Raw genomic sequence first — 22,211 nt, forward strand, 5'->3', positions numbered from 1 at the left:
GTACCAGAGCACCTCCATTCATTTCAATGAAAGCCAACAGTTTAAGTTGACCTGGAGGCTGGCCTGGAGCCACTTGGCCCTAGAGAAACATTCTGCCAACAGCTGGTAGTGTCTAATCCAAAGAGGACATCAGTTGTAAAGGGAAGAGTTGCCCTGGTGTACATACATAACTTGAACTGTACTGTCAATGCAAAGTAATTCATTTTGCACAATTCCAGTGCTGGAAACATTCTGGAAGAGCCCAGCAGTACTCTGTTAAACTGGTCTCAAGATTTGTGGTGAAATGCTGCACAACCTTGGCATCCTGACAGGACAGCCTTTGCCACCATCATGCGGGCAAGAAACACAGGAGTAAGAAGAAGGGAGGCTGCAACCTAGACAGCCCCTTATAGCCTGGGCTGTACATGAGGAACTAATTTGAGTGCAATATCTGTAAATGCAATTCCAATTCCCCAGCAGTCCCACACCTTACCTTACCTCTGTCACTGACCGTCGGTGCGTCTACTTGGTCGCAATGCCAAAATGAAAGCCACAACAAAATAAACATTACAAACCAAATTGCTAAAAGAAGTCTAGCCATGTTGCATTAAAAACATGAACTAATCACCCTTGTGCATTCCCCTTAGTTCCTGTCTTCCTTATGCTGTTGCGTGTCCAAGTGTTCCTGTGCGGTGCTACCTCAGTCACTGTAGTATGACTGGGGGAAGACTGGAAGAAGACTGCTGACTTTCACTGGAGGAGATGCAGGTAATCTTGGAGGAGCAGCTCTGGGCTTAGAAGGCCCTGCTGTGGACTGCACCATCTCAGCATGGACGGCAGCAGCTTGGGCTGGTTGGTGGAGAGGCAGTGATGGAGAGGCAATGGCAGAGTGGCCACAGTGAAAAGGCATATGTTACCATTTTGAATGCAGCTACCAGGATCCTGCTCCATGGAGCCATTGCTACTCCCCTGATGCGATACATCGGCAATCCTAGTGATCTGCTGGGGTAAAGATTGCCGGACTGTTGTGACAACCTGAAAGACACTTTGTACACTGGCACCTGCAGACATGATGGCATCAGTCTGGTCTTGCATGCTTCAGTCGTTTGTTATGAATGTTGGACTTTATAAGATGGTTATGTTTTAAACTGTCTCCTCTATTAAAAGGTCAAATAGAGTAGTTTGGAAAGGGGATGTGACCGCCGATGAAACCTGCCAGGAGACAAGCCCAAGAGACCTTGCTAGGGAGGCCGAAACTCGAATCAAAACTTACTGAAAGTGAGGTGCAAATTTTAAACCCAGACACAAAGGAGGAGGTAGCTAGCCTTGCTGCATGTAGAATCAAAGACCCTGAATCAGTCAGACAGTGATTTGGGGAAGAAAACCCACAACAGGTGCTGCTATGCCAAGCATGAAAATAGGACTGTTTTCAAGTTAACCACCAGATTGCTAGTGAGGACGGATCCCCTGTTTGAATAAATGAGGCTTGTGGAGAGCTGAAGATCAAGGAGTCACCAGATGGTGTCTTCCTACTCAAAGTTCATTCGAGTATGCTCAGAAGATTGAGTGAAGAGGCTTCATTTACAAGGACATTGGAAGATTCACCCTGGTGGGGCAGACAGAAGAGACCCTGTTAAAGCCGGGAGGGGCTTAGGCCTTTAAATGCAAGGCTACATTTTTGCTGAGAGTGTAGTGTAATGTATAAATGTGGCACGGGGCTTTTGATGTGTTAAGAGGTTAATGGGGAGTATCTTTTCTGTAGTTTAATGTGTTAGTTACCTACTAAGTAATGTTTGGTTGAGGTTTTTAGTTTGTTTGTTACAGTAAAAGTCTTAAAGTGAAATCATGTTGTACAATTCCTTTTGTGCCAGTCGCTGGAAAATTCATGCCTCTTTTTCAAAGTTATTGGTCTTTACAGGATTGTAATAGCTTCAACTGCGGCACTCAGACTTTTGGTGGAAGCAGTTTGTTCTGCAGCAGAAGCTGAGACATCAGCCATAAGGCGCTGCATCATGGGTGGATCTACAAGTGTTTTAATGGAGTTTATCACCAGTTGCATGCTGGAAAGGATGGTCTCCAAGCTCTGCATGTTAAAAGTCCTGCCAAGTTGGTGCCAGACTCTGCCATGCTCCTTCACATTAAATGTAGGTTTTCTGCCAGTCCTCCCAACACACCAAGGATTCTATTGTTCATATCTATCAGCCTTCTTCTGTTAACCACCCCAGTGAAGTCCTCATCAGAATCCTCTGCAGCAGAGCTCGGATATGACCTTGCCCTTTGGCAAGCTGGCACCTGTGGTATCCTTGCCCCCACCCCCCCCAACCTCGCCGCAGTGCACTTTTGCCTGGTGCCTCACTATGTGTGGCGCTGCCTCTACTCTGCCCTCCAGGTGTGTGGAGTGCCAATATTTGAGTTGGTGGCTGCAGGTGTGAAATCAAGTGACAAGTGTGTCTTTATCATCGTTCTCATCTTGGTGTTCATCCACTGCAGAGAAGGTTGCAGACCTTGGGTATCCAAAAGGAAAAACATACATGTTTGGGGTTGAGGTTGGGAGACAGGGACCAAGCAAGGTGTGAAGGCTTACATGATCTGCAGCTTGTAAGCCAGAAGAGATTGTGGGGTGAGGAGGAAGTGGTAGGCAAGAAGGGAGATTGGGTATAAGGATATCATCATCTTCAAAGGTTTCAACTCTGGCACTGGCCATGGCCTCAGTAATCTTCTTTCTGACAATGGCCAGTACCATCTCTTCCAAGGAGGTAAGGAAATGCAGGCATGTCTCTTCCCCTCTGGTTTGTTCTTCCTGTCTTCAGTTGTGCATCACCTTGTCCTCCAGGAGAGAGTGAAGTGTGTCAGTGAGTGCCGTGCAATCTATTTGAGTGATATGGCTGCTATTGTTGGATAGTTGGCAGTGTGTTCAAGATATGAGTGTGAGGATTTCAACAGTGCTAAGTATGTGAGGTGAAGCATATGCATCCTAACTGATAGAGATTGTTGGTAAGTGAGTGATGTGGTGTGGTGATTTGAGCAGTGGCTAAGGCTAGCTGTGTAGTTGGTGTGGGGTATGGCATTTGAAAATGCATTCACTGACCTCGATCACTTGGTGTGAGGTCACAAAACATTTTGCAGAGCTACATCCAGGTCTTGGGGCTAGAATGCTGGCACTGACCTCCATGAATATCCACTCCTATTTCTTTTTCACCATTTGCTTGGAGGACCTCCTGGTCCCCTATGCATATAGAACATTGCTCCTTGTTTTTACCTCTAGCACCAAAACCTGAAGTGCAGGATTGGAAGACCTGGATACCAAATCTTTTCCAACTTAAACCATTCTTCTATTTTCCCCAGGTCAGATTCAGAAAGAAAGAAAGGCTTACAGTCACATAACATTTTTCATGACCATTGGACATCTCAAAGCGGTTTGCAGCCGATGATGTACTTTTGAAGTGTAGTCACGATTGTAATGTAGGAAAAGTGGTAGCCAATTTGAGTACAGCAAGTGCCACAAAAACCAATATGATAATGACCAGATAAGCAGTTTTTGTAATGTTGTTTGAGGGATAAATATTATCCAGGACATTGAGGATAGCTCCCCTGTTTTTCTTCAAAATAGTGCCATGGAATCTTTTACATCCATCTGTACAGGCAGATAGGACCTTGGTTTACTGTCCCATCTGAAAGACAACACCTTTGGCAGTGCAGCACTCTCTCAGCATTGTCGGTCTTGTTTTTTGTGTTCAAGCCCTGGAAGTTTGACTTGAACCTGGAACCTTGTGACAGAAATGAGAATGTTACTAGCCCAGCCTTCAACTTACATAGGACTCCCAACACCACCTCCAGCCACAAAACATCTCCCCTTTAAGGGCACAAGGCTAGCTGTAAGTGGTTCTTGCAAATATCAATTTTGGGTCCACTGCTGATGCATCCAGCTAATCAACAGCATGGTTAGTGCTGGCTGCATACAGAAATTATGTAAATAAGCAGTCAGTACAAAGATGTCTGCTGACTCCATTCCTTGAATGGATATGGGGGTTTCGTTTTTCCCGTTTTTGGGAACTAACCAATTTAGTCCTCTGTTCCTAAAATTTGCTCAAAATGCTTTCTGAAATGTTTTCATATGACATTTCTTCATAGCTCAATTTTCTATTAGCTTTTGAGCCTTTAAATAGTTTCATTAATACCAGTAATCTGGAAACCTGAATATAGAGAATGCTAGTACAAATCCCGCCATGGCAGTTTGAGGATTTGAATTTGGATTTAAAAATCTGGAAATTAAAACCAATATTGGTAAAAGTCATCATCAAGCTGCAGATTATTGTAAAAACTCAATTGATTCACTATGTCTTTTAAAGAAGTTACCCAGCCGTCATCACCGGTCTGACTCATATGTGACTTTAGCCTTGGAACAACATGCTTGATTCTTAACTGCCTTCTGAGCTGGCCTAATGAGTCTCTTAATGGTGTCAAACTGTTCCAAAGAATACCAAGATTGTAGTAGTTCAAAAATAAGGCCAAAACCACCTTCTCAATTAACTAAAGGGACAATAAATGCCAACATGCCATCATTGCTCATATTCGGAGAATGAAAAATTCAGTTTTGATTTAACTAGAAGGCCTCAATCTCTTCCAAAAACCTGAACTTGGAGTTAATGGGGGTGGAGAGGGGACAGGATTCTTCCTTATGACGCCTTTGGGACCTGACCACAATTTAAACAAATAGCATGAGTGGGGATGTCGCTGCGGCTTTCCTGCCAACTGAAGTCACCGGGAAGTATAGCCAGGGCTGAAAGTGGCCCAAACAGGTTAGCTTTTTTTAAACTTTCCTTGTGGAGGGCAGGAGGAGTAAGTGTGCTCTTTTGGGCCCCACAGGAAAGCTTAAGGCCTTCCCTGTGGCAGACTCTTTCCCTATCCTATTTGCGAAACAAGTGGCCCCTGTAAAAGACAATGGGCAAGATTTTTCATATGGCGGGTGGGCTGGGCAGGGGTGGACGTGGCGCCGATCACTGCCCACGATCGGCTCCGTGCCGCCATTTTATGCCTGTGGGCCAGTTAAGGCCCGCCCAGCGTAAGACACAACTGGTAACACTACCTGTGCAGGTGGGAGGAGGAGGGAGGGCCAGCGATCTTTCGTGCATGTGCGCAAAGAGCACAGCAATCTCCCTGAGTCACGGAGTTGCCTCAGAGAGATTGAAAGGATATTAAAATAATTAAATAAATGATTTAAAAATTTACTTAAACATGTCCCCTCATGTGACTATGTCACATGTGTTGGGACATTTTGTTATATTTATGAACATTTATTTATTTGATAAAAGCTTCAGGAAACCTCATCCTGCTCCTGGGTGAGGTTTCCTGAAAAATGTGAAGGCCGCTTGGGCTTTTCGCCTGCCCGCCATCCTTAAGGTTGGATGGGCAGCGTTCACTAGTGATTCAATTAATTTCTTAATGGCCTTAATAGGCCGTCTGCATTTCGGCGGGCACGCAGCCGACTCCGGTGCGTGTCTGCTGAACGAAATATCGTGATGGCGCGCAGTGACGTCAGGACGCAAGTCCGACATCATCGTGCATCATTTTCCGCGTCAGCGTGTCGGGCCCACCCCCTCACGCCGACTGAAAAATCCTGCCCAATGAAAGCCAATTTGGCCATTTACCTTCTGTTGGTGGGCGGCCTCTGGGGCATGCAATTTTCTAACATTTCCTACCTACTGGCTCACCAGTAGATTTTAAATGAGCGTTGGGAGTTGAAATAGCCCAGGCCTCATTTCAGGAGTGTGGGTATACATTCACCTAAAAATCTTCCAGGATGTAAAATCGGACCGGATATCTTTGTCCAAAGCTGTATAACATTGAGCTGAATGTGGATTGTGCTTTCTTGTGCTAGTACAGTATACCTAATGTCTCAGGATATTTTAGCATTGTTCAGTCAGCTATGTTTAATAGTTATATAGTTATAGTCAGTTATGTTTTCTTTAGCTACCAATATTTTCTGCTTGATCATTCTCCAAAATTGTCAAGAAATTCTAAAGGGCAAATTTCAAAAGATTAACTGAGATAAAACTTACATTTGGTGTTTTTTATAAAGTAAAGGCAGTTTGTGTGCATATGAGAGAAAAACACAGATATTCTAATTTACATACCTGTACTAGTGCCTCGTTTGTGTTCAGTAAGCTTTAGAAAATAGGGGCAAGAGAGTTGAGTCGGGAGAGAGAGAATGTGACTAGGGCGAGAAAGAATGTATCTTTCTTCATGTAATGTTAATTCAACTATTATGTATTAATTTTGGTACCTGGGTACACATTTCAATGGAATTCACAGTAACTCCCCAACCCCCACCCCACTGCCCACCTTAGGCAAAGCCCAGTTTACCAGTTTTGCCTGTAAATGGTGTTGATAGGAGTTTTCAATTTCAAGGATGTCACACTTTGCCTGTCACAGACACACCCAACATGGTGTCTCTCATAAAGGGAGTGACTGTACTGGTGGAGTTTTAAATTGTATTTCTTTCTTTAAAAGGTAAAGGTGAGTTCAAATATTGAAATAATTTTAGTAAATTGTTCTGCAACACCAGAGGCTGGCAGAAAGTTGAAGAAGCTGCCAGCCAACCATCCTGAAAGGTCTTCGACAGGGCGTTGGGGCCTGTGGGAATCATTAATAAGCAGCACAGAGTCTGAACCAGAGGAGTGCCTATCACAATAGCAAATTCAATGTCAAATCAGGTAAGAAAGTAATGTCAAGGGAAAGAAGGATTGTATTAAGAGGGACAGAAAGAGAAAGTAATTTAAAAAAATAGACTCCGCAGTTATAAAAGTTAATTTTCAGTGCTAGAGAGGCTGTTTGACAGTAATCAAGTGTTGGATTCCGGTCGCTGGTTTAGTTGAACTAATGGATCCGGGTTGCACGCTTGTTTTGAGATGGCCGAGTTGGTACCATGGACAGAGCAGATCAGTGGACGGTTCTTATGTAGAACACATTCTGTTTATTTGTAAAGGAACTCAACAACTACACTTGTGTGCTTACAACTCAAACCCTGTATCCACATTACAGACTCTAACTCTAGACTACTCACTACTAACTACTAAGGTAGCCCACGCTACTTTGCTATTGGATACTAAGATCATGCGAACTTCCATTATAACATTCTTCTTAAAGGTATATTACACATCAGATTACCACATCAAGACTTATCATACTGTTGAAGGTTACTGTTAAAAATTCCAGTCTAACTATTTTTTTGGCGAATTTAGTTCATAGCCCATACAGGAACTTCCTGCCATTCAGTGCGCTTGAACTGTGAGTCAGATGGTGAGATGCCAATGTTTGAAAGACAGTGTGAAAATGCAGTTCATTCTGACACTGCTCAAAGAAAGGGTCTGTACTGTTCAAACTTATCAATGAATATCAGGAGCACTGCACTGACATTGGACGTCATGGGGTCAATGATCTCAATGACAGCCTGTTTGTTATACTATGCGATCCCTTTAAGATTGTTGCACAGCTTAAAGGGAACATTGGCTGTCAGCAGCCTGTGTGGTACATTCCGATTGCTACGTGGCCGTGCACCTGTTCAGCTTGAAGGGAACATTGCAAAGATGTAATTTTTGTATTTGCTGCCTGGATAGTCATCCAACAGAGCACTTTGCTTCTCTGTATAGAACTCCACTCCACTTTTATCGCCACCACAAATTCTGTACCCTCGCCTCTCAGGTTGATCCAAATTGGTCACATTCTTGGTAGTGTGACCTGGAGCTCTTTCCTGTCCATTACAAAGACCGCATACTTCTACCTCTATAGCACCCCCTGTCTCTGCTCCTGCCTCAACCCATCTGTTACTGAAACCCTTATCCAACTGTCTCCCAGCTGGGCTTGAATTCTCAACCTTTCATAAATTTCACCTTATTTAAAACTCTGGTAACCATATTGCATTCGGCATTAAACCCTGCTAGCCCATCTCCTTTCTCCTTGCTGACATGCATGTCATTGTCATGTGTAAATCCTTTCATGGCCTTGTTCCTCCCTATCTTAACATAGAATGGTTACAACACAGGAGGAGGCCATTTGGCCTGCCGTATCTGTGCTGGCTCTCTGCAAGAGCAATTTACCTAGTGCCACCCCCCTGCCTTTTCCCCATACCCCTGTAAGTTTTTTTTCTCTTCAGATAATGATCCAAGTATCTTTTGAAAGCCATGATGGAATCTGCCTCCTTAGCTCGCTGTGTAAAGAAACTTTTTTCTCATGTCACCCTTACTTCTTTCGCCAATCACTTTAAATCTGTAATACCCTCCAGTCCTACAGCCCCACCTTGTCAAACTTTCCATGTTTATGATTCTGGGCTGTTGTGCATCATTTATTGCCTTTCTTCTGCCGTTTATAGTGAGCCTTTAGCTGTCTAGGCCCTGCGCTCTGGAATTCCCTCCCTTAAACCCCTTTGTCCATCACCTCCTTTAAGTTGTTCCTCAAAACATACCTCTGAACAAGCTTTCATTATCATTCCTAATATTCCCTTCCTATATATTTTTTTGATTATGCTCTGAGAGCATCTTGGGGTGTTTTTCTATGTTACTGTGCTATATAGGTGCAAGTTGTTTTTGTTTTTGTCATTTCATTCATTCAAACAGTAAAAACATATACCAGGTAACTGCCACAAATCTTTTCCCATCCACTTTTTGGTGCTTATTGAGTGAAGGATTGCTCTGCCTAGGCATGATGACAGAAGAATAATTACTGTCCCACCATTTTGTTCACAATGCACTTAAAATAAATGAGCACAATGTTATTGCTTCAACTAATAAACAGCAATGTCACGGAACGCATATTCACTGTAGCCAAGACAATCATATAATCAGAGGAGTTCGATTTTCTTGAACGTGTCCCATCAACTTGAACATGCCCACCGTAATTCTGATGTTTCACCCGAATGGGAATATTTGATTCTGTTTTAAAAGGTCCTAGTGCTACAAATGTCAGGGTTTGGCTAACAAATGCCTCAATGGGTTCTAATAACTCTTACATCAAGACAAGAGAAAGGAGTTCTGTGTACACCAAATAATCAGCAGTGGTAGAGATCTCAAGCAAGTTATTAGGTTTAAAGGCTATAGACTCAACCACTTGCACACATTCAGTTGAAGGCTTTGGATGTCAGTCGGTTAATACCACATTCAAGTTAGGGTCAACGGCATTATTTGATTTCTTTTCTACAGCAAAAATCTGAGTTGTGGGAGCCTAATCAGACTCCAACTTGTGTGTGATAACCACCTTGAAACAAAAAACACTCAACAAGCAGAGCTGTAACACTGGGGAATTTAATTATAGAGCACAATTTCCATGTGGCAGGAAATCTTGCAGGACCCGTCATCCTCAGCAATTATTTTTCTAGGAAGTATGGGTTCGAGTAGGATTTCAGAAACAGTTATCACCATTGGTCATCAATTTTTCATTACTATTAAATTCTTTGGCTACTATTCAATCCCCTATTCAGCACAGCAGAGGTGTAATCTGTTCCCAAATATACAATACTACGCCTCCGCTATATAATCCACAAAAATGTGGTCAGCTTCCACATGCACAGCAACTCTTACCTTTTTGCCCCTACTTTTGTTCTGTTGTTCCTGTTTTGTTCAACTGTCTGTCCAGCATCAAGTCCAAGATGATTGTAGATGATGACCGTTCAGCCCATCTTAATTGATCCAGCCAGAGAGATCCTATTAAATAACTGCATTGCAGCATCCACTTATTTCTTAAATAATTATAGAGATTTTGGCTTCACTACTCATACCTGGAACGCTTTGATCAGTCTTTGAGTGATGGTGATAAAAGCCCTAAAGTTACCTTTTGCTGATTTGAACCCACACTGCCTAGTTCTGTTCCTACAGTTTAATTTGAAGTAATATTCCAGGCAACTGTTTTCTATAGCCTTGTATTTTAAAAGATCAAGAGGTAGTGTTCTGTCCTCACTGACTGACATGTAATGTAGTAGGTGAAATTTACCATCGCTTATAGAATCTGTTCAAATTTCATTACATGTTGAAGCCAATGGAACGAAAATTTGGCAGCTCCTATAAAGGATGGGCCATCCACTTTGTCTAATTACCACCCGGGTGGTGAAGTTGAAAACCTATCCCAGGTCTCGGATGCCTCCCTTCCAAAATGAAAAGCTTATGTCTATCCTCATAACTCAGACATCTGATACTAGTGATCAGCCTTGCGGCTATGCACTGCAGCTCTACTGCTTGATTGTCTCTCCTGTTTTTTGGTGACTGTGTTCAAGATGCAGTCTGACCAGACCACCATACAATTTAATCAATAAGTCATCTAACTCATATTCTATGTTTCTAATGCAGTTCAACATCTATTAGCTTTGTTAATGGCTGCTGAAGTGAAATTCCCTGCAGTTCAACATTAACAAAACGAAAGTACCTTGTTCTACTCTTGCCAACACCTACATGGTTGTACTTTGACTTTCAACTTCTCTGATTGTTCTTATTAAACTGCGTTTTGTGCAGTTTTTCATATTAGATTCATAAGGATACTGGGATTGTTACCCAGACAAGAATATTTATCAAGTCCAACGGATGAATCTGTAACCCACCTTAACTCCTCATCAAGGAACTTGTCTGGTGATTACTGTCCAGTTTAAGCCTAGGAGTGAATGATGTCTAAATTTAGCACTCAAAACGGTCTTCCAGTTTGGATTATATTAGCAGTTACACCACTAATCTGTGATTATAATGTGTGCAGGTTACTTGGCGAATGATTTAACTGTTTCTTCCCAGATCATCGAAGAAACCAAGAACCCGATGAACTAACATTTATTAACATGGATGAGTGCAGCTTTCACAACACTCAAAAAGCTTGACATTATCCAGGACAAAGCAGCCAGCTTGATTGGCACCACATCCACAAACATTCACTCCCTCCATCACTGACACATCTACAGGGTGTACTGCAGGAATTCACCAAGACTTCTTAGACAGCAACTTTCAAACCCACAACCACTACCATCTAGAAGGACAAGGACAGCAGATAGATGGGAATACCACCACTTGGAAGTTCCCCTCCAAGTTACTCACCATCTCCTGACTTGGAAACGTATCGCCATTTCTTCACTGTCGCTGGGTCAAAATCCTGGAGCTCTCTTCCTAACAGCACTGAGTCTACCTACACCATGTGGACTGCAGCAGTTCAAGAAGGCAGCTCACCACCACCTTCTCAAGGGCAACTAGGGATGGGCAATAAATGCTGGCCCAGCCAGCGAAGCCCACATCCCATGGAGGAATTAAAAAAACCTATAATCATAATTAGCAGCACTCAAACATTGAGTATGGAAGTAATTATTAGATAAGGTTAACTGATAGAATGAATAACAGAGTGTAAAGGTCATTCAATTATGATGCAGTAAATCAGCCTTATCTGCCTGCTAATCAATTTACAATTCAGATCCTGGTGAAATTAAGTTGGAGTTAGATAGTTAACATGTTAATATTAAACATCCGGTCTACCAGATTGATTAAAATCTATTTGCTTGTGGTCAGTAATATTTCCATAACTTATGACCTTATCCTTATGAGCTGGTGTAGATGGACTGCCTTGCCTTCCTCTGGGATGATGATGTTAGCCTTCCGAGATGTCAGAGTGATGAATCTTCATTTTGATTTTCTACTCCTGTATAAATTCGCCTCGTGCTTAAATCTGTATTTGGATATTTAGATTAGTTGGGTTAAATCTTACCTCCCTTGATCGCTTAGAAACATGTATACCTAAGTGACACACATTTGCCTGTACCTAGCTGATAGAGCTAGACAATTCTAAATTATGTAACCTGTTTCACTTTCTTTCTGTCTGACGTAGATACATTTCCTGCCTTTTAAGAGATACCCTTCTCTTTAAACTAAAGACACCTAATACCAAGAACCATTCACCAACAATTAGCTCTTTTTAGTATCAAAACACTATCTTATAATTTTCTTTATTCATTCATGGGATGTGGGCATTGCTGACTATTGCCCTTGAGAAGGTGGTGGTGAGCTGCCTTTTTGAACCGCTGCAGTCCCTGTGGTGTAGGTACATCCACAGTGCTGTTAGGAAGGGAGTTCCAGGATTTTGACACAGCGACAGTGAAGAAACGGTGATATATTTCCAAGTCAGAATGGTGAGTGACTTGGAGGGGAGCTTGCAAGTGGTGGTGTTCCCATGTGTCTGCTGCCCTTGTCCTTCTAGATGGTAGAAGTTGTGGGGTTGGAAGGTGCTGTCTAAGGAGGCTTGGTGAGTTCCTGCAATGCATCTTGTAAATGGCATACACTGCTGTCATTGGATTGGTATAGAGGGAGTGAAGGTTTGTATATGGAGTGCCAATTAAGTAGGCTGCTTTGTCCTGGATGGTGTCAAGCTTCTTAATTGTTGTTGGAGTTGCAATCATCCAGGCAAATGGAGAGCATTCCATCACACTCCTGACTTGTGCCATGTAGATGGTGGACAGGCTTTGGGGAGCAAAGAAGTGAGTTACTCACCGCAGGATTCCTAACCTATGACCTGCTCTTGTAGCCACAGTATTTATATGACTAGTCCAGTTCAGTTTCCAGCCAATGGTAGCGCACAGTTTGTTGATAATGGGATATTCAGTCATAGTACTGCCATTGAATGTCAAGGGGTGATGGTTGGATTCTCTCTTGTTGGAGATGGTCACTGCCTGGCACTTGTGAGGCACGAATGTAACTTGCCACTTGTCAGTCCAAAATCATGGATATTGCCCAGGTCTTGCTGAATTTGGATGTGGACTGCTTCAATACCTGAGGAGTCATGAATGGTGCTGAACATTGTGCAATCATCAGCGAACGTCCCCACTTCAGACTTTATGATGGAAGGAAAGTCATTGATGAAGCAGCTGAAGATGGTTGGGCCGAGGGCACTACCCAGAGGAACACCCGCAGTGATGTCCTGGAACTGAGATGATTGACCTCCAACAACCACAACCATCTTCCTTCGTGCTAGGTATGATTTCAACTAGCGGAGAGTTTTCCCCTGATTCCTATTGATTCCAGTTTTGCTAAAGCTCCTTGATACCACACTCGGTCAAATGCTGCCTTGATGTCAAGGGCAGTCACTCCCACCTCATGTCAGGAGATTGGCTCTTTTGTCTATGTTTGAAACAAGACTATAATGAGGTCAGGAACTGAGTGATCCTGCCGGAACCCAAACTGAGTTTCAGTGAGCAGGTTAAGTGCTGAGCAAGTGCCGCTTGATAACACTGTTGATGACCTCTTCCATTACTGATGATTGATAATAGACTAATGGAGCACTAATTGGCCATGTTGGATTTGTCCTGCTTTTTGTGCACACGACATACCTGAGCGATTTTCCACATAGCCGGGTAGATGCCAGTGTTGTCGCCGTACTGGAACAGCTTGGATAGGGGCACAGGAATTTCTGGAGCACATCTTCAGTACTATTGCTAGAATATTGTCAGGGCCCATAGCCTTTGCAGTATTTAGTGACTTCAGCCATTTCTTGATATCATGTGGAGTGAATCAAATTGGCTGAAGACAGGCATCTATGATGCTGGGGACCTCAGGAGGAGGTTGAGATGGATCATCCACTTGGCACTTCTGGCTGAAGATTGTAGCAAATGACTCAGCCTTATCTTTTGCACTGATGTGCTGGGCTCTCCCATCATTGAGGATGGGAATATTTGTGGAGCTTCTTCCTCCAGTGAGTTGTCTAATTGTCCACCACCATTCATGACTGGGTGTGGTAGGACTCCAGAGCTTAGATCCGATCTGTTGGTTGTGGGGTCGCTTAGCTCTGTCTATCACTTGCTGCTTATACTGTTTGACACACAAGTAGTCCTGTGTTGTAGCTTCACCAGGTTGACATTTTTAGGTATGCTTGGTGATACTCCTGGCATGCCCTCCTGCACTCTTCATTGAACTAGGGTTGATCCCCTGGCTTGGTGGTAATGGTGGAGTGGGGGATATGCCGAGCTATGAGGTTACAGATTATGGCTGAGTACAATTCTGCTGCTGCTAATGGCCCACAGTACAACATCGTTGCCCTGTTTTGAGTTACTAGGTTTGTTCGAAATCTATCCCATTGGGTATCCTCAATGTGAAGACGAACTTAGTCTCCACAAGGACTGTACGGTAGTCAATTCTACCGATACTGCCGTGGACAGAAGCATCTGTGGCAGGTAGGTTGGTGAGAATGAGGTCAAGTATGTTCTTCCCTCTTGTTGGTTCCCTCACTACCTGCTGCAGACCTAGTCTAGCAGCTATGTCCTTTAGGACTCAGCCACCGAGTGGTGCTACCGACCACTCTGGGTGATTGGACATTGAAGTCCCCCACCCAGAGTACATTCTGCATCTTGCCACCCTCAATGCTTCCTCCAAGTAGTGTTCAACATGGAGAAGTACTGATTCATCAGCTGTGGGGAGGAGGTATGTGGTAATCAGCAGTAGGTTTCCTTGCCCATGTTTGACCTGATGCCTTTAGGTAGTCGACTGAGGAATCCCATGGCAACTCCCTCCCAAATGTATACCAGTGTGCCGCCACCTCTGCTGGGTTTGTCCTGTTGATGGGACAAGACATACTCCAGGATGGTGATGGCGGAGTCTGGGACATTATCTGTAAGGTAGGATTCTGTGAATATGACTATGTTAGGCTGTTGCTTGACTAGTCTATGGGACAGCTCTCCCAATTTTGGCACAAGCCCCCAGATGTTAGTAAAGAGGACTTTGCTGGGTTGACAGGGCTGAGTTTGCTGTTGTCATTTCCAATGCCTAGGTAGATGCCAAGTAGTCCATCTGGTTTCATTCCTTATTGACTTTGTAGCAGTTAGATACAACGGAGTGGCTTGCTAGGCCATTTCAGGGGGCATTTAAGAGTCCACAACATTGCTGTGAATCTGGAGTCACTTGTAGGCCAGATCAGGTAAGGACAGCAGATTTCCTTCCCTAAAGGACATAAGTCCTGATTTTCAAAGAAACCACCTCAATTCAATTGACCAAACGTAGTGACACATGTGTTAGATGAGTTTGTCCCTTTTGGCGTCAGTTAATACAAAAAGTACTGTGGATGTTGGAAATCTGAAATGGAAACAAAAATGTTGAAAATTCTCATCAGGTCTGGCAACACCTGTGGACAGCAAAAGAGTTAAGGGCCTGGATTTTCATCCCGAAGGCAGGTAGGGGGAGTCAGGAAAATTCCTGGCTTGGCCCACCTACCTGAGGAGAAAGTGCCTGCCAAGGCTGGATCTTCATTTTTGTGGGCTGGGTGCAGGCTAGATTTGGGCCAGCTGACCCGGGAGGAAGTGTGAAGGCAGCCATGGGCTGCTGGTTTGCTGAGGTGGGTTGTTTAAAACACTTGCCTCAGTGCCGTGGGACTTTTCCTGGTTTAAAAAAAACACAAAGACCCTCACACCCTCCCAACACTTCCCATGCCCTGTGCATATCACCTCATGCCTCCATCCATCCTCATTATGTATGCTTGGCTGAGAGCCCAGATATATATTTGAATAACTGAACACCTGCTGTCCGATGTAAACATTATTTGATTGACAGCCCCAGGCTCTGTGAACTCTTTGGTCAGTTTCACAAAGTTTGTTGACATTGCTGTGGCTTTTGAAACTTGGAAGGGCCTAGATGATTGACAGTTGTTAGCTTTCAGCCCAGAATTTTTTTTATAGGAGAAATTTATCAATGGAGTACATTTTTCCAAAGTATGTTTTACACATCCCACTTAACACTGTGATGTTCATTGACCCACTGTACATTTTCTAGAACCAATGGGCATGGTAGTGCCAGAGCTTGGCATAGGATGCTTGAAGAGACAGAGGGGGTGGGTGAACAGGCAGAGCCTGGCATAGTGTCCATAGGGTGTGGGTGGAAGGGCAGAAGCTGGCATAGGGGACATGAGGGAACTGAGGGGGTGGATGGGGGGAGTAACAGCATAGGGGCATGAGGGGGCCTTTCGAATTTGCCTTTTAAAAGGTTCCCTCATGCAGACTAAGGTTCACAACTGCTCTAAGGGGCCATGAATCATAAGCCTTTAAAAACCTGACCTGAATTCATGAAAGTTGCGGATAGATGCCTATCTCCACAATGGAGTCGGCCAGCTCAGGAGTGCCAGATACGGGTTTCTGATAGAAAACTGTCCACACTCTTTAAAGACACTTACAAAAATCTCTTCGGCCGGGAATGGGGTTGGGAACCCCAGAATCGGGACCCACCTGCCATTTTTAAAGGGCTCCCAAGTCAACCTGACTTGTGAAAATCCAGACCAGTGCTTCAGTTTGATGTCCTTTCATCGTAACTGTCAGTCAGTCAGTACCTGAATTTAATTTGTGTCAATTATTCATTGGTACTGTTATGATTGGTCCCTGGGCGAGGTTCCCCCAATTTGTCATGATCCTGGACAAGGTGTCCCAAATTGTTATGCTCTTGGGTGATGGGAGGTGAGCTGGCTCCCCTTCTTTATTCAACCCCCTCAGTTGGTCGCAACAAGGCTAATTTAAAAGAAATCCCTTCCCTCATGGATACCTTTTCCCAATCCAAATGTATTTATGTTTTAAAAGGGGCCAATTTAACAAGGCTTTCTTGAGTTAAAGAAAGAGTGAGTTTTCTAAAACGCGAGAAAAATAATAAAAACACAACACAAATAAAAGTTAAAAAAGCTATGCGAATCAGTCTTTGGCTGGTCCGTGAGGAGTAGATGGTGAAATGTTGCGACCATTAATTTGGATGATTTCAGTAGAGCTGACTTTGGCAGTTGAGCAGTAGGTTTGGAGATTCTTGGTTCTGCAGGTTAGCTGAAAGGAGTTGTCCCGTTTCCTTTTCGACTCTGGCTTTGCTGACTTGTGACTTGTTTCCAGCAATCAGAGAGAGAGACGAGATCTTTCACCTGCAAGCTCAGGGATGCCTAGCTGATGTTCTTCAGCTGTGATCTTCACAGCACGCACTAGCACCAGAACAGAACACCAAAACTAGCACACAGAGACCAAAGTTGCAGTTGGCTTTTAACCCCTTTTCTTGTGTACTCCTGGAAGGAAAAAAGAAACATGTCCTTTGCAGAAATCTGCTTTCTTTTCAATTCACACAATGTTCACAGTCTGTGATATAACTCACAGGAGAATTGTTTCTGTTGAGATGGTAATCAGCTTTCATTATCTCCGCAACCACAGGAGATTACAGTTAAGCTTCTGCATTGCATCCTTTCCTTTGAAATGTCACTGTCTGAAGTGGGCCTTGACACCTTTTTAGGTGTGACATTCCATTCTCTCTAGGCTAGTTGGTCACATGTAATCCACATAGGAATTTTCCAGCAATTGGTTACTTTACAGTCCCAGCCAGCTTTTGCTTGTAGGTCCTTTTTAAAAAAAAAAGTCTTACCTGAAAGTTCAATATGTCCGTAAGTAATTTGAGGCTTTGATTTGTGGTCATGACAGTATCCACACATGGCAGTTGACAATTTCATTCCCCTAACTTCTCGGTTTCTTTTCAACAATGAGATTTGTATTATTCCTGCTAAGAAGTAGCATGCTTGTATCTCCTAATGAGCTACCTCTGTTTCAAGGTTTATGCTTTCCCAGACAGAGCAGGGGAAAGAACATTAATGTGCAAACCTGGAATGGCAAAAAAGAAAGAACATGCAAGACAAAACTTTTAAAAAGTGAAGGACTTACCTGGAAGATCATTATTGTTCTGACTAATAATCTTTAAATATCTTTCAGTAGAGTTTCTCACTCTGGTCCAATCTCATGTCTCCTTCATGTTTGAGTTTGTTAGCAGCACTAGGTCCTTCTGAACAGACAACTGTGGTTCTTCTGCTTCAGTTGCATAAGACTTGACACTGAAATCCACTATCTGGCATGGTTGGCATTTTTGGTTATTTTCCTGGCAAAATTCGGGCATAAGTCTCACAAAAGATCATTATTTTTATTAAAATTACACTAATAGACAAGGCCAAAGTGGAAGTTAAATCACATTTTTTAAACTAATGAATCCAGGTAATCAGAAGCAAAGAGGCAGGTGGATGGACGATCTAAAAAATAATGGAGCTTCGAAAGGTGGAAACGAGTTTTCAAACATACTTAAAATGCTAAATAAAAATATACATTTGACAGAAATTATGGGCTAAAAAGTTACCAGTGCAGAACCAAGATTGTGTTCAGGTAGAGAGAGAAATTTCAGAGTTGGCATCCAGTAGTCAAATTGTGCAATTATACTGATTCAATTGTCATAGGCTGACACATTAATGGGAAAACCCTATTAAAAATATGACAGTGCAGACACCAGGACATGTAATATTGGTGTGTACACAATTGACATTGAATTTTCCAAGAGGAACGTTGACAGGTGACAATAGTTGAGGAAATTACTGGAGGTAGAAACATCATATTGAATGGAAGACTAAAGGCTAGGCAGTTGAAAGTTTGAAAGTGAATTGTAAATGACTTTGGGAGAGTTTTCTACAGAATTGAATGTAGGAGGAAATGGACATTCCAATGTTAATGATGTTGAAACGTTTTTTGCTAAATAGATGTTGACTTTTTCTTCTGTTTAAGATTGTTATCTCAAACAGATTTACCTCAACATGACAATAGGCCTGGCTGATTGCAGCCACACATCAACTAAAATTAAAGAAATACGTGTAAGAGGGCTGTCCCAAGTAGTTATTAAGGAACTCGGACAACAATCCACAGAGTCTGCATGGTAGCAGTTTGAGCTCCCTGCAAAGCATGCGAACACAGCCCTCTTGTGTGAGGGCCTGGCTTCAACCTCCCTGGATTTGACCACATACTCCAAATTCCAAAGTGGTGCTAATCAAGATGGCAACATATAGGATGGGAGCAAACCCTTACACACTCTCAGCCAAAGCTCTAAAAATACCTTTGTGAACGTCTGTTGATATGTGTAGAACTTGAGCATTTGGTGATGGGTTGAGAGACATTGAAGAAGCAAGATGGAATGAGGATGGGGAGCTGATGAAGGTAAAGAGAATTGTGTGTAATGTGGCGAAGGAGTAATTGGTAGCTGTGCAAGTATGTGAGAAGGACGTGATGCTAGTGTGTGATGTAAAGAGTAGAAAAGATACAAGTTGTGCTGTATGAAGGCAAAGTGTTTTAGTGTGCCCTTATGATTTACAGTGAAGGATGGCGAGGGAGTTATTAAGAATGATGGGGTGGGATGAGAGGAGTGTTATGAGGTGCTGTTGAGAGAGAAGTGGCGAGGTAAAGATATGAACTTGCTGTTTCTCTTGAGAGCTAATTGAATTTCTTCCTGGATTGACCCTAAGTTCATGTGGAGTGGGGTGGGGTGGGGGAAGGGGTGATGCTGGTAGGCCCACCCCTACATGCCTGATTCATGCCCTGGGTTAAAATTGAGTCTTTGCTCACATCCTTCACTCCTCTGAGACTGGTTTGCTCCATTTGCCTACACTCTTTTCTCCATAATTGACCATCATTCTATCAATTATCAGCCCTCCTTGCTTTTGGAAACCCTTCCTAAATTCCCTGAAGGAAACATTTGTACACACAGTGCTGTTTTAAGCAGCACTATGTAGCCTTACCTCAATTTCCCAAGGGCAGATATTGCTATTTGCCCCTGCCTGCCTGAAGTGCATGGGTTTCTTCATTGATAACATTGATGAAAGGCCCAGCTAGCATTAGTGGTGTTGTCTGCTACCAGGGAATCAATGTAATTGGCGTAGTGCTGCTTGAAGCAGCGTTATGTAAACAAATTATTCCCTCCTTAATGCCTTATCTGCTCCCTCCCTACCACAGATTTAATTCTCAACCATGCTTTTGTGTCCATCCCTTAATTCCATTCTGTATACTTGTTTCCCTCCTGGTACTGTCCATTCATTCCCCAATGTGTAAACTGCTCTGTTTGTTTTTCTGGGATGAAGAGAACTATGTAAATGCAAGCTGTTGTTAAGGTATATTGTAAATTCCAGTAGTAAAGCATATATTTTTGACTGTGATTGTTTAACTATTTTTTATATATTTCCTTTGTTTTGCACACACAGAATGTCGAGTGGTTAAGTCCACATCATACACTAAAGTTCCTGGTGCAGGTGGTGGTGCTGCAGGACGAAACATTACCACAAAGAGCCCTGGCCCTTCCCGCCGTAGCAAGTCCCCAGCTTCTACTGGCTCAGGTAATCAAAAGAACATTACCATTTTACTTTATATTATTGTACATGAAAGCTCATTTCTGTAATTAAATCAATATTTTCACAAATACAATTAAGTAAGAAATTGTATTTTAATAAGAAACATGGAGACGGCAGGAACAGGAAAAAGTTTATCTGTCCATCAAGCTGTACCATTTTTTGATTGCTGTCAATTCACCTTCCTGCTAGAAAATGCATTTGGATGATAAACTGTGAAAGCAGAACTCATTTACTGCTTAAATATTATTTTAATTATTCGATTATAGACTTGAAATTGCTTCCTTATTATTTATATTATACCGATTTAGTTTAATTTGGTGTTACCCAAGGTTTTCACTCTCAATTTTTGACTCACTCTGTTGGTGCTCCAATCTTTCAGTCTCCACCCCCCTCCCCCACCACCACCATCTCTCTAGCCTTTCACATTTTCTCTTGTTGCCATCTATGTCTTACTTATCTACAACCCCTTTACATTCTCTCTCCCTTTGTGTAAGTCGCTCTTTGTCTTTTACCTCTCTCCTCTCACAGACTTTGGACTGAATTTTCATCCTTGAGGTGGGTAGTGAGAGTTGGGAGATTTCCTGGCTCGGCGCCCCTCCCACCTGCATCAGGAGAAAGTGCTGGCAATTACAGGATTTTCATTGTGGAGAGTGGAGGGAGGGGTGGCTGTTGCGGGCTGAGGTCAGCCACCCGACATTGGAAAGTATTCGCTGGCAGCCACAGGGGCTACTGGGTGCTAAGGCGGGTTGTTTAAAAAGCTCACCTTGGTGCTGCGAGACTTCAATTCAGTTACATTGAAAAATGTAAGGCCCTCTCCCTCACCCCAGACACACTCCCCACGCTACATCCATACCACCTTATGCCCCCCACACCTACCCCTCATGTCCCTATGCCAAGCTATGGCACTTGCATGCCCATTCACCCACTATATAGAAACAGTGAACCCTATAGTGACATTAGGTTGTGTTAAAAATAAAAGCTTTTTAAAAAATTCATTCGTTGATAACTTCCCACTTTCTTAAAAGAAATTTATTTTTACTACAGGCCAACAAATGTTTCAATCATCCAGACTGTTTAAAGTATCAATAGCAGAAGCTGCAAGCACTTGAACCCTCTTTGTCTTACGTAAATAAACATTGTGCAATTGGCAGCATAGATCAGACAGCCGGAGATGTCACTCAAGCATTGTTTTCCCTGGGGCTCAGGTGTTTTAGTACTCTAATGGATGTCTGAGCTGTCAGCAAAGAACACATAATAGAAAACAGTTCAGTCAGCAAGAGCTATCAGAGAGTGTCTAACAGACCAATCCTTATCTAAATGAACCATATCTCTGATGTACAACAGTCAGCTCCAGAGCAGCAGACAATAGGTGCCAAAATGCCTGAAAGTGCAGCAGCCTTTTGGGTGTAAGCAGTTGGAAGGGTCCCAGACTTAGCACCTGGATGCCAAGGAAATCTCCAGCAATGAAGAGTAAATTCTGTGAACACCCAAGCACCTCCTTAACTAACAACAATCACTCTGTGTTAACCCACATTGCCTGCCACAAGGACTTCTGGTAATCTTCAAGGACACTTCATTTAAAGAAAACAATGCACATGCTCTTTTTGTCAACATCGGACGCATACACTCTTTTATGAGTCAAGAATATATACTACTCACAAGTCCTTAACGTTCCTTTATCCTCTTCTAAAGGAAAAGTCACCCATAACCAACATGACAAATGGAACTGGGAGAAGAGCACCACCATACATAGCTGAGTCCTCAGGAAGGGGAGGCCTGAAACATCATAGGCAGACTGATAAAAGAGTCTATATGAGATATCAAGGTTGGAAACAGGGAAATAGAAGGCAGTAAAGGCTGGACAAGACTCATTATAAGCACACTCAGCTTCATGCACTTTCTGAAAGTATTGCAATTTCTCAAGTTGAAATTGCTTCAAGGAGAAATGTCATTGTGTACAGAACTAAACAAGTTATTGTGTTCACATCATCAGGATGTCTTGGACGTAGAGACAGTAACCACTCAGACTTGTCCAGACACAAGACTCTTACCTCATCCAAACCCACAATCCTTGC

The 22,211-nt window shown here is 43.0% G+C and overlaps 1 protein-coding gene across 2 annotated transcripts in view; it reads left to right on the top strand.

The window, feature by feature from the left end:
• The window catches only part of dclk1a (doublecortin-like kinase 1a), a 317,723-nt gene that overhangs the window by 168,079 nt on the left and 127,433 nt on the right, over positions 1-22,211 (top strand). For both annotated transcript variants that reach the window (XM_078545311.1, XM_078545312.1), the window contains one exon: positions 19,990-20,121. In XM_078545311.1, coding sequence (XP_078401437.1) covers positions 19,990-20,121 — 132 coding nt within the window. The remainder of the gene's footprint in view (positions 1-19,989; positions 20,122-22,211) is intronic.

This window comes from Cetorhinus maximus, chromosome 7 (assembly GCF_964194155.1).
Source record: "Cetorhinus maximus chromosome 7, sCetMax3.hap1.1, whole genome shotgun sequence".
Taxonomy (NCBI): domain Eukaryota; kingdom Metazoa; phylum Chordata; class Chondrichthyes; order Lamniformes; family Cetorhinidae; genus Cetorhinus; species Cetorhinus maximus.